At 39.8% G+C, this 12,615-nt stretch overlaps 1 protein-coding gene across 1 annotated transcript in view; it reads right to left on the bottom strand.

Moving 5' to 3' along the window:
* doc2b (double C2-like domains, beta) overlaps nucleotides 1–12,615 on the bottom strand; it is a 98,976-nt gene that overhangs the window by 44,952 nt on the left and 41,409 nt on the right. Inside the window, exon 2 of the mRNA XM_034550689.1 lies at nucleotides 3,975–4,054. Coding sequence (XP_034406580.1) covers nucleotides 3,975–4,054 — 80 coding nt within the window. The remainder of the gene's footprint in view (nucleotides 1–3,974; nucleotides 4,055–12,615) is intronic.

Genomic DNA, 12,615 nt, shown 5'->3' with positions numbered 1-12,615 from the left:
TTTTTTTAAAGAAAGCCTCACAGGATAAAGATTATTTGCACAAAAACGACATGTGTCTCAAGCAGGAAAACAAGAGGTCAACAGCGGTTATTTTTACCTCATTAGAGAGCCCTTCATTAAAAAAAAAAAATACTAAAACGTAATTAGCAAATATTTCTGGCTCTCAAACTGTTGACATGTCAAGGTGAAGGATCTATGGGCCATTTGTCCTACCGTTGCCTCCTTGTTACGTGCCTCGGAACCTTTCATTTCCACCTACAAAGTAAAAGTAGATTACCGAGTGCAGTTGGTAAGAAGCTCGCAGACCTCTTACTTTATGCAAATGCTATCCAAATTGCTCCACTACACACTTCTAAAAAAAAATGTACAGGCCTTCTCTGTCCATATGTATTAAAATATTGGGGTTTGCACGAACACAAACGCCTGTTTCTCTGTTAATTAATTATTTTGTGTAAAAGGTACAAAAGCACCTTATTGTTGTGCTTTTGTTATTCTTAGTGTGCGTTGATGACGACAAAGTTAATTACTCGTTCCTTCTCTTCTCTGAACAATACAAAGCAAAGGAAAATAAAGACACAAATTGACTGAAAATTATATATAATTTGATTTGTAATAGCGGAGCGGGAATAAACACAAGGAAAGGTGAAAATACATAGGTGGTGATAGGCAGCTTAATCGAGGGGCAATGATGCAGGTTAGCATTTTGTCAGTTGTGCTCGGTGGATGAATGAACGGGCAATTAAAGGCCTTGGACACATTGAAATATATAAGATGGAGGAAGGTTTTCTTGCTACGGAAAGATGCAGTAGTTTATGTAATGCTCTCAGCATGAAATCGTCAAAATGGCCTTCGATAATCCCAATAACCATCAGCACCACGGTCCCTGGAGAAAAAGGTCCTGAGGAAAAGCCAAGTCGAGACTTCAAGCAGACTTCTCTGAGGTTTTTTGAGTCAGATACAGCAGTGTCGTCAGCCTAATAGTGAAATATATCATTTACTTCTTAGTGAATTAACCTAGAGGAAGCACGTCATAAGAGCAAAGAGTGGATCCTTGAATCTGGGGGATTCGGGGTTGAGCGGTCCACTTGTATTGTGGCCGACAAAGCCGCCTATTTTTTTTATTTCTTGAGGAAGAAGACCACATGGAATAAAAACAGACGCCGTCTACTGGATTAATGATACTTTCTTCAAATTGTCTATCGAGAGTCTGAAAATGTTGTAGGAGTTCAAGGGTCCCTGTACCACTGTGTGTTATAAACAGGATATATAGAGAGTGAGAGTCAGAGTCAGTGAGGGAGCTGTGGAAAAGACGGATAACTGGGGCCAAAAGTGTTGAAAACAACCCAGAAAGGGCATGAGACGAAGTTGGCACTTTTAAATGAGAGACTATTTCTCATTGATAATTAGTTTCCACTAGTAGGCAATCTTTATTAGCCAAACGAAGAGGAATCGTACAGAAAGAAGAATGCGCTTTTTCAAGATTTTTAATTTACGGATTTAATTTTTAAATTAAATTCAGTGGTCCTTCGCAATCCCTTTTAACCTCTTTTTGTAGATAAGATGTCTGGAGACCTTTTGTCAGTTTCTAAAATGCACAACAACTTTCTTTTTTTTTACCAAATGCCAACAGGGCTATTACCATGTGACCCCTGCTTCATTATTATAAAACCCAATCCCCACTGTCCACGGTCACCCTAACCAGCACATTTTGTGATCAACCTCTCTTTCTTCCATGATCCACGATCTATAACCAAGTTACTCTCAATCACAGTTATTATTTAAGCTACTTTGGTGGCAAAATCAACTGAAAAAAACCCCAACAAATTAAATCCTGAAAATGGGAATATACAGTAATCCTTTTTTTTTTTGTTCCCGTTGGCTAGGCAGGAAGCCGAGAAATGTAGAAAATAACCATCATAAATCAAGATGGGCGTAATGCCCACTCTGCTGTCCAACACTCCTGCCAAGACCGGCTCCTCTGATGCCCATTTTCCTCCATAGCAGCTATTTTGGCAGACGGATAAGAAGAATTATAGCTGCTGACGGCAGCCACGGCTGTCGGAAACCACCTCTTCATCATAACAAACACAGGAGAGCGAATCGCAGAAGTAAACACCACTGGACTCGTGTTTATTGTGTGTTGGATGCAAATTATTAAAAGTTAGATATGGTTTGGTTATTGCAGTCCATCCCCAATATGCTAGATATTTGGATGATGTATTTACTGAATAATTCATCAATGCTAATCAGGATGTCTAATATCAATACCAAGCCTGTAAGCAGTATTGATTCAGCTACACTGTTCATCTACTCTGATCCGGTGCCCCGGGATATACAGTAATCTACGGGCTATGTTTGCTCTTCAGCTGCTCGCGCAAACATAATTAAATAATAACAAGATTTTAATGAAAAAATTAAATTGTTGCATTTTGGGTTTAATTAACTTTTCGCACTGTAATAGCTAATAATCCCAAAACTATTGTTATCGCAAACACATATTATTGGCATTCATAATTTAGCTTTTCACTTAGGTTTGCAGTGTGTACATAAAAAAACCACCGTGAATACATTGAATACAATAAATATGAATACAATTCATATTCCATGCGTGCAGATTTGTTTCGTGATGCTCTGAACCATCCAGCGGGATGTGGTGATCATGTTTTAACTGTAATAATTTAGATCAGTGTGTAAAATGAAATTGTGGCATTAGAATGTGCCAGAAGCCAGTGAAAAGCTGGTGACTTTTCCCCCACCTGCTGGCTCTTATATCCTTGCGTAAAGCCTCTTAATTATCGCCTGATTGGGAGAACAATTTAAATTTTAAAAAGCATACAACGGTGCAACTAACACTTTATTGTTGCTCCAACTGTCAATCTGGGAGCATCATAAGAGACAGAGGTGTGTGATTGGCTAAACGTTGACACGCCAAGGTCACGCAAAGTTATTATGGAAGAAAAATAATAAAAATGAGCTCCTATACGAAACCGAGAATGATGCAATCACATTTATTAAAAATAATGTGTTGTGTTGAGCTCCAGTTTACGTCGATATTGGGCTCGTAGGCTTTGAATTTTATATTTTTTTCTGCACTAAGGGTTGAGTTTCATGGAGCAGAGAAAGAAAGACACGGGAGATCTGAGTGGAGTTCATTAATTAGTGCGAAGAACGGTGTTGCTGATCAAAAGTGAAACCCCAAAAAAAGGATTAATGCATGTTGTACTAATTGAAATTATTGAAGAAATTGCACTCTGTATTAATCAGAAAAAAATGGTGTAAATTAACACCTGAAACGAGAACAGATGGTCTTGTCACTACAGTGTGAATAAATTTAAAAAAGAGAGGAAATTAAACCTAAAGGTCCGTTGTGATAATATCCTGGTTTTTTTTTTTAATAAAGGCCTCTCTTCAGTCTCGGGCACCATTTGACATTTTAAAGTACCGTCGGTCCAATATTCATTCTCCTTTTTAGCTTTGTTTTGTTCTCCACCAAATTCCAGAAATATGTTTGACTCCATCAACCAGTGAGTCACCTTAAGTGACACTTTTAATATTAAAAAAACAACTTATAGATGCAATACGCTTTCGAAATCACGACTGCTTTCTCAGATGAAAATAGATTTAAATATCGCTCTCACGGAGAGAGACCAGTGGGACGTGTTAAGTCCCAATTCCACAGCCAGTACGTGTAGGTTGACACGAGATTAGGCTGCTGCTAAAATATTCATGTCGGATGGTTATTAAATTTAAAAACGTATTGGAAAAACTGTCATTTTGGTTAATGTGTCCTCGTTTGCGAGGCGGCGACAGACAATAAAGAGTAAAACTCCACATTTGGGATCAGTTTAGCTAAATCCAAACAGCTGTGATTCCACTCAGAAGTTCTCTTTCAAACTCTATAAAGTTTATCAAAGCGCAGATATTCAATGTAATATTCGACTAACGTCGCCATTCCCGTCACCGTGGCGACTCACCTTGGCTTTGTTGATGGTGCAGTGCAGCGCATTGTTCTCCTGGTCGTACTGCAAACTGAATTCCAAGGTCCCCAATGTCGCTGTAAAGACGGAGAAGAAGAACAAAGAGAGAGAGAGAAAAGGAAATTAGTGACACAACAACAACAACAACAACAACAGACTAGTTGGGGAGAGACAAAAAAACAACAAAAAAAGTCTGCTTTCATCGTTTGAGAGAAAAGTCCCGGAAATCTCCCGAAATGGATATTTTTGTCAATATTTTCTTTGTGTTGTAATCCTTGATTAACAAAGTGCACATGTCCTTGAATATATAATTGTTTTTAGAAAACGTATGTTTAAATATGCAAACGAGACACTGTGTCTTTAAATCGGTTAAAGCCAGATTCAACATGTTTTGTTTTGTTGTCATATCAGAGTCGACGGTTTCTATCTCTTTGCATCACTGAACAAATAGAAAATACTGTCAACAGGCTGTCGCCGGGTTTTTAGGAATAAAATGTTGTATAAATCAGGCAATTATTATATGAACTCCCTCTGAGGTACTGAAGTGGACATTTCTGGCTCAAATGTAGAGAATATATTACATGCATTTTGAAGACAGCCGTTGATTACTGACATTAAGACAATTCCCTATATATATATAATTTTTTTTTGTATTAAGTTTTCTTAACGTAATACATGTTTATGTTTACTTATGCCAATTAAGCATTATTTAAAGGTGACTTTTGGTGAATTTACGACAAAATCTGCAGATTCAAGAAGACAAAGTAGTAAAATAACGCCCTAAATGTGTATTATGGATCTTTTTATATCGACTAGTCTGAAAGATGAAATATTATGAAATTAAAATATCCCAAAACTATAAAAAAAAAAAAGAAAAGAAAGAAGATCACTTCATGAAAAACAATGTTTTTAATATGGTGTCTGGCCTTCAGTGGAAATTGGGAGACCCGGGGAAAATCCTGTGAGGCCGGAAGTGTGAAGATTACAGTCGTGGAGGGAAATGAATGACTCCTCGCTAATGTGGTACACGCCTGTATTGACACAACTTATTGCTCATACAGCTTAATAGCTCCATTTCAACAATCCTGTACACAAAATGGAGAGCAACAAGCGCAAGGAAAAGGGGGAAGAAACAACGCGTGAAGAAGAAATACGCACTCTGGCACGATGCTGCCACGTGCACTAAAAATAATTGATGCATACTCTCAGCAAGTGGGCGGCACAAGTGCAAATGTTAAGTAGTCAAAATGGCTAAAAAGTGAAAACACATTTGTTACTTAGATAAAGTTGAAAATAAATCAGCATTCATATGGCGTCAGGAAGAAAAGACAGATAAAAGTATATTAGTCAAGATTCTTTCTGAAGATTATGGACTTTAAATTAAAATCTCTTGTAGAATTTTAAGTAATACTGTATTGTCCAGAAAGTTTTTTTTTTTATAGTCTTGAGTTTTCTTTGATTAGAAATTCTAATTATAGAATTAGAGGTTCAGTTATCTCCGTATCAAACCTTCCTCCTCTGTGCCACTCCATTGTTTAAACCCGGGTAGGAAGTGAGACCCACTTCACCCTAAATATAAATGCCAAAGTGACGAGGGCTCTCTCGTTTTCCTGGACCCACGAATATGTTGTCAGCGTGGAAGCGTTTCAACAACGACAATATTAAAAGAAAAAGACATGTGTGGGCTTCAAAAAGCTTCTTGTCGTTGGTGCTAAATAACACCCACTTGTTCTTCGTTCACACGTTGATATTTACATTAGCAGTAAAAAAGAAAAACACTTTGTTTTATGGATATGTGATTGTACTTATGGGTACTGTGATTACCACCTCCTCCGGGCTCGAACTCCTCTGAAGAACTTCCAAATGGAAATTGGCTCAATTGGAGCAGATAAGCAATTCAATGTTTTATTTTTTTGGGACGGTTCGTCCACCATTTGGGTCCACAAATATCTCATCTGGGTTGTTTTTTTTTTGGCAACCAGAAGGATCACGCGAGGTTCAACCGGACGCTAGACAAGACGATTTTTTCGTTGATCGAAATGTCGCAATTAACTTTCGTGAACTGAAAATTAACCTGTCAATCACCTTGTAGCCCCGCCCTAAAGCATACCCTGCGTTATGGTCTGTTTGACTCTAAATGGACCATCATTTCCAAAATGACCGTCACGCTGTGTTGGAAGAAGACTTGAAACTAGAGATTGAGACCATAAACTCATGTTTACAATGTTTACTGAGGGAATAAATCAAGAGAGAAGTAGAGTCATAGGTTCATGAAAAAACACATGTTATTTTTAGTTTGGAGATATTAACATTTTCACTGTTAAGGTAAAACTATGTGATAAAAGCTCGGCGGTGTAACAGGTGTTTGAAGCTCCAGTGGGATCAGCAGCACAGACTCAGTTAGCAGAGGAACAGACGGGAAAGGCCAAGCTCCGGTGTCTCGCTCGAGAGGCTTTGACAGCTGCGAGGAACGAATTTAATTCAGAGTTACAGTTTTCAAACAAATTATTCCCGTGCAGTTAATGTTCCCTTTAATTATTTTAAAGTTAAGAAACGGAATAGGTCATCTTTCTTTTAATATTCAACAGTTTTATGACAGCAGAGGGAATTAAGTTTGTCAAGTACATGTGGAGTGGAATAAAGAAAAGCTATTTCATTCCCCTTTTAATGAACCCAAAGTCTTCCAGACTTCCAGAAAACGTATGCGTTACAGGATATAGTCGATTTATCCACCAGGCCTTGAACTAGGCTCTCCATCAACATTAGGACCCCTTAAATAAACTCGCTTCCAAAGCATTACATTACTATTAACTCCAGTTTGGAATTAAGATTCTCTTTGTGATTAGATTAGTCCTGAGTCCCCCAAACAGCAATGAATCAAGGCTCCTCTCCTCTTCACTATCTCCGCCCCCCAAACAGGCACCAAGACGAAAGGACACATTTAGTTTGCTGCCCATTGTTGTGTTGATGGTGACGCATGATATATGATTTATGGTTTTTTTGTTTTACAGAGTTTATCCATCACTCTGCTTAGTCACGGTTTGCTGCTACTTCAAAACAGTCTGCAAACAAGTTTTATCCAGAATATCTGAGGAAATGTTATTTGATTGTACGGAAACTTTCGGAGCTTCACCAAATCCAATGCTGGTTTGGAGTCCATTAATTTGTTTCCCACTTTACTTAGACCCCGTTTACACGATGGGAAAACGCATATATTTTCATGTATTTTGTCCTTTCATTTACACAAAAACGGAGGTTTTATCACGGAAAACGATCATTTCTAAAAACTCCGGCCAAAGTGGAGATTCCGTGCGTGTGAACTAGGTCAAACGGAGGTCAGCAGTCCTTCTTCAGCTTTCTATACTCCCAAGACGTAGGTACGTTGCCTGCCAACGAAAAGGAAGTTGATCGTGTTTTTCGTAGTTGTTGTTGGTTTTGAGAATTCTTTATCCTTCTCGTTACACTGCCGACTACAGGTTTGGCATAGTTATGATGGCGCCCGGGGGCGTATTGATGCGGGTTCATATAAACAGAAACTTTTTTGAAAACGACCTTGTGTGTATGACGTTATTTTTGAAAACGGAGGGGCAAAAATTTGTTTCTGTAAATACCCGGCTATGTGTAAATGTGGCCTTAATCGGGACCAATCCTTTTCCTTTTCTCAGAATTGATCCGGAGCCCTGAAAGCCAACCTTAAAGTTGGACAATGTGACTTTTTTAATGCCGCTAACAGCGAGGAGTAAAGATGTAACACGCTGTGCAGATCAAGTGTGCTTGAATTCTCATGATCCACAGATGTTCAGCCTTTTTGTTGACCCCTAAACAACAACAACAACAATCTAATATGGATATTCATATCAAACTGGTAAAACCTTTTTAATAAACTATTAAATAGTATCCCACATCACTGGTTCATCTTAGCCTGACAATCAGACTGATTTGCGGTGTTGTTTTCACTTTTGTTACTAAGTCTGGCTCTTGTTCCTGTTTGGGCGGCACAGTGGGGGGCCGGATTGATTCTGGCTCCGGCACAGGGCAACGATGCCCCTATTCCTGACCTACAAAGCTCTAATGTGTCAATAGTTTCTCTAACTGGGGAAACAGCAGTCGATGAGCACGACATCAGACCTAGTAAATAAATCAGAGACGTGGGCGGTGGTTTTAGCAGTTGTTCATGTCAGAAAATATGTGTAAGAGCCAATTAATCATGTATATAGATTAATACAATTGTTTATGTTGGCATGGCATATTACATAACAATATCATGTGTGTGCATCACGGTTTTTGTTTTGAATAAAAATATGCGTTTGCCATTTCCTTGCCATAAAGTGCTAGAATAGATATATTTGTTATTTTGTTATGACAGGTAATAAATAGGGTTGTAATTCAGATTGTCAGTGCACTTGGCAAAGTATGGTTGGAAAGTGGCACCTTGTGGTAAAATGAAGTCTGCTGAGGTTTGTCACAGGTTCATGTCCGTGTTTCCCGTGTTATAGCATACGGTGATTGGAACAAGTGGTCGTAGTGGACCGGCCGAGAGGAAAACTTCAGCGTGACGTCACTCGTTGGTTTGTGGTCGTTTTGAAGTTCAGCATTTTGGCCGTTTTACTCATCGACTTCCAGACGATTCGGACTTCTTAATGGCCAGTAGAGAGAAGGCGAGGTTAAGGGCACGTTCGTATTGGTTTCCCTTTTTTAGACCTGCAAGTTGCCACCTGGCCGTCACGTTGTTATGGATATGAAATAATGTGAATGTTCCCTTCCAAAATTGCCCCCGTCATATCAAATGGCTCTGTTAGCAGAGGAGCTACAGTTGTTGGAGGAGGATGGCGAGGATCGTATGGTAAGATTCGACATCACTGGAGCCGAAGAAGAGACCGAGTTAGACGCCTCATTTCTGTGCACATAACTCGTTAATGTTTGACCATATCCCATATATACGAACACACGTAGAAGGCGTGGGACTTTTGTGAGAGGGTGATTTTATACTGTCTTTGATTGTGCCATACGATGTGCTTAGAGGATTATCCAGTATAATGAGAGGGTTACAAATACCTAGGGACAACGGTTCTCTAGTATGAGGGGTATATTAAGATCCTGGATATAGGTGGGTTTTAGCTTAGCTTTTTATAATTTAGATACAAGCTTTTAGGCTTAGAGATTTCCACTCTGTTAAATAAGTCACACACATAGTTATGAACTGATATTTTTAAGGTGTTAGAGATTTCCCCTCTGTTAAATAACACAGACATAGTTATGAACTGATATAGCCCATTCTTGTAGCTTTATATTATGGTTTAGTTACATAATAAATGATGTAAAAAGGGGGATTGATAATATAAATGCTTATATATTGTCATAATGTTATGCTTTTGTCAGGTTACTCAAGTTCAGTATAACACATAGAAGGTGAAATGGGAATGTCTGCTTCCCGAGAATAGATACGCACCTTAGATCACAACACACCCATATGTTATCTACTAGTCTCCTTAGAAAGTAAGTAGACTGGCCTTGCACGGCTCAGTCCTGTGAAAAGAGAGATGGAATTACCCCCGCTTGTGATCAGAGAAATCAATCTACCAGAACGAGAGAAGTTGTTGGCTGAATTCTTCCAAGGGCTCTAACCAGGCAGACAATTTTGAACCACGCTTACATCATGTATGTTGGATGTTCAGAAAAAGAAGTCAGAACTCGGATACCTTGCAGACTTAAACGGACACTATGAAATCAGTGTACTATTTTTTCCGTCTCACAAGGTGATGGGGAAACCTTGTGTACTAGGACTAGCCGTGCTGTCGACTTATGACAACACGTGTTCTTTGCTCCCGTTATTGGTCGTCATAGAGGATCATCTTCGAGGCATCATAGAGGCCTAGTTTGTCCTGCCATGAATTCCTTCACAACATTCATATTTAATATACTGTATGTTTACTGCCTCTGTTCAGGGCAACAATAGGATTTCGTGGAGGAGCTGCTTGGAACTATTTTGCACCCTACATGCATGAGACATCTGGGTAGCTGTGGGGTACAGCCCAGTAAGATGCGATGGTGCTGTGAACTACAGGAGTATAATACGGTGGAATCATATTCCTGTCTTGCCGTGCATCTTAATTTCTGTGACTTTCAGAAAAAGAAGGTGACTTGACGCCATTGAGAGCGTAAATCACCCAATCGTCTGCAAATAATCGCAAATGACAAAGAGAGGAATATATTTACGTGATAATTATGTCTTCATTTCGATGCCGCTGAGTTGCTCCGAAACAAAGTGACTACAAATGTCTTTGAATGTGGCTAATGCTTTCTTTTCCTCGATGTGAGAGCAGAGTGCAGTCGGGCGCCCGGTAAATATGTTGAATTGATATGTGATGGAATAAAAAAAAAAAAAGAAACTTCAGGCGACGCTCCAGAGAGATTGCTGTGCCTTGAGAGGAGGTGTTCAAACGTTTACAGCGTTTATTTTACTGCGCGACATACGTCGTTGCCGCTGTATTTAACGATTTATCTGCTGAGGGAACCCTCGGCCTGTTATCATAGGCTGTGCTTGAAGCAACGTTTTTGAAACCGACATATCGACCAATTTGTTTTTGAAACGATGGATTGAGGCTCTGTAATGACATCCGAAAGAGTGTGGGGTGTGGGGGCATAGTAAACTCCATTTCCTGCCTCACATCTTCAATCCACGAACGCACCTTATATGTTGCTCTGAGCTAATCTCAAGGCACATTAACCGGAGCTTTCTTTTCTATCCATCCATCCATTTTCAATACCGCTTATCCTCATTAGGGTCGCTGGAGCCTATCCCAGCTGACATAGGGCGAAGGCAGGGGACACCCTGGACAGGCCGCCAGTCCATCGAGGGCACATGTAGGGACATACAACCATTCACTCTCACATTCACACCTATGGGACATTTAGAGATCAATTAACCTGCAGCATGTCTTTGGACTGTGGGAGGAAGCCGGAGAGCCCGGAGAGAACCCACGCTGCCACGGGGAGAACATGCAAACTCCACACAGAAGGACCGCTCCGACCGGGAATCGAACCCACGGCCCTCTTGCTGTGAGGCGACAGTGCTAGCCACTACACCACCGTGCAGCCTCTTTCTTTTCTACTCGGTGCAAAAAAACACTTTATTTGTGCACAAAGTGACATTTCGCAAACTTCACAGACCAAGAGAGTGCTTGGACGGTTATTGAAAAAACCTGGCAACCACCTCGGGCCTCCACCAAAGTCAAAAGGGCGCAATACGCCCATTCACACATTTGTTATTGATGTGACGGCACAGCCGAGCAGCTCGTTGAACATGTCAGAGGGCTTTTTTTTAAATAATATCTCTGCAATACTGGTGTTAAAAGAGCTGATGAAGGAGACACAGCTGACAGGGACAGCTGCTGTCAAAGTGGCCGCCGAGATGCTCAGTTTAGAGGAGCGTCACGCTAGCTGTATTACTATCCTGCCGAAACGTGCACATTCAAAGCTGCAACTTTACACTTTGTGAAGGTAAATCTGTAGTTTTCTGTAGTCAGACTTCTGAGTATTGATCAGCACGGATCAACTCGAGGTAGCCGTGACACGGGCACGAAACACTTTCAAGAAATAATTGCCGCACCTTGTGAACTCTACAGCTATCACATTTTTTTTTTTTTTGGGCCCCGCTCAGGTGGAATGAAAGTGCAATTAGGATCCCATTAACTCCAAATGGCTGAAAGTCAAATGGCATAAATTGAGTATGTAGTACTCAACAGTAGTTTAAACACCTTGGGATTTTCTTACATCACTGTGCAGGGAATGAATGACAATGGATAATAGATCAATCCAATCTCGGATCACTGACTCAGTGTGCAAAATTCAGTTTTTCATGTGCATGTAAGAAAAACCTTTTTCAGTACTTTCGCTTCAATTAATATTGTACAAATTGTAGTTTTTCACCATCTAACGAAGAGTATTTACAGATACTGGTTTAAAATGAAAATATGGCTTATCACACTTGATACCAGAGATGTAATAGTCAATACATGAACCATTGAAATACCATATTTATTGATACCAAATTACCATGGTAAAAAAAACATTAAATTAAATCTAAATACACTTCTTTATGACTATTATTCTTAGCTGATGTTGTTGATATTTAGATTAGTATTAGATTACTTTTACCCAATGCAAATTATTGCTAAATAGAGTATGAACGCATCATAATGAAACTCAATACAACCTCCGTACGTTAGCTAACTGCCCATCGCCCGCTAGCAGCTAACAGCAGGACGCTTACTTGCTCTCCGTTCCGCAGATTTCAAAATGGGTTTGTTGTTTACGATGTCACGTTCTCATGGGCGTTTTAATGTTGGCATTGGTTTGGTGCTGAAATCCATCAATGTCCTCGCCTTCATCTCGAAGCTGCCGTTATTGTTTTCCTTTTGTTGGCCACGAGACAGAGAGAGTCCAGAATAATTAGTTACACAAACGGCAATTAATAAAGCTGTTTTGTTGCTGGCAAAGGAATAACCAATGCACACGTCCATCAGACACAGAGCAACACTCAAAATGTATTTGGAGTCTGGTTTCTGGCGTCCATACGGCCAGAAACCAGACTCTGTTTTGGTCTCCACGACAAAACAAACAAAAAAATAACCACTTA

Source organism: Cyclopterus lumpus, chromosome 14, assembly GCF_009769545.1.
Source record: "Cyclopterus lumpus isolate fCycLum1 chromosome 14, fCycLum1.pri, whole genome shotgun sequence".
Taxonomy (NCBI): domain Eukaryota; kingdom Metazoa; phylum Chordata; class Actinopteri; order Perciformes; family Cyclopteridae; genus Cyclopterus; species Cyclopterus lumpus.
This window is presented reverse-complemented; position numbering and strand designations above follow the sequence as displayed.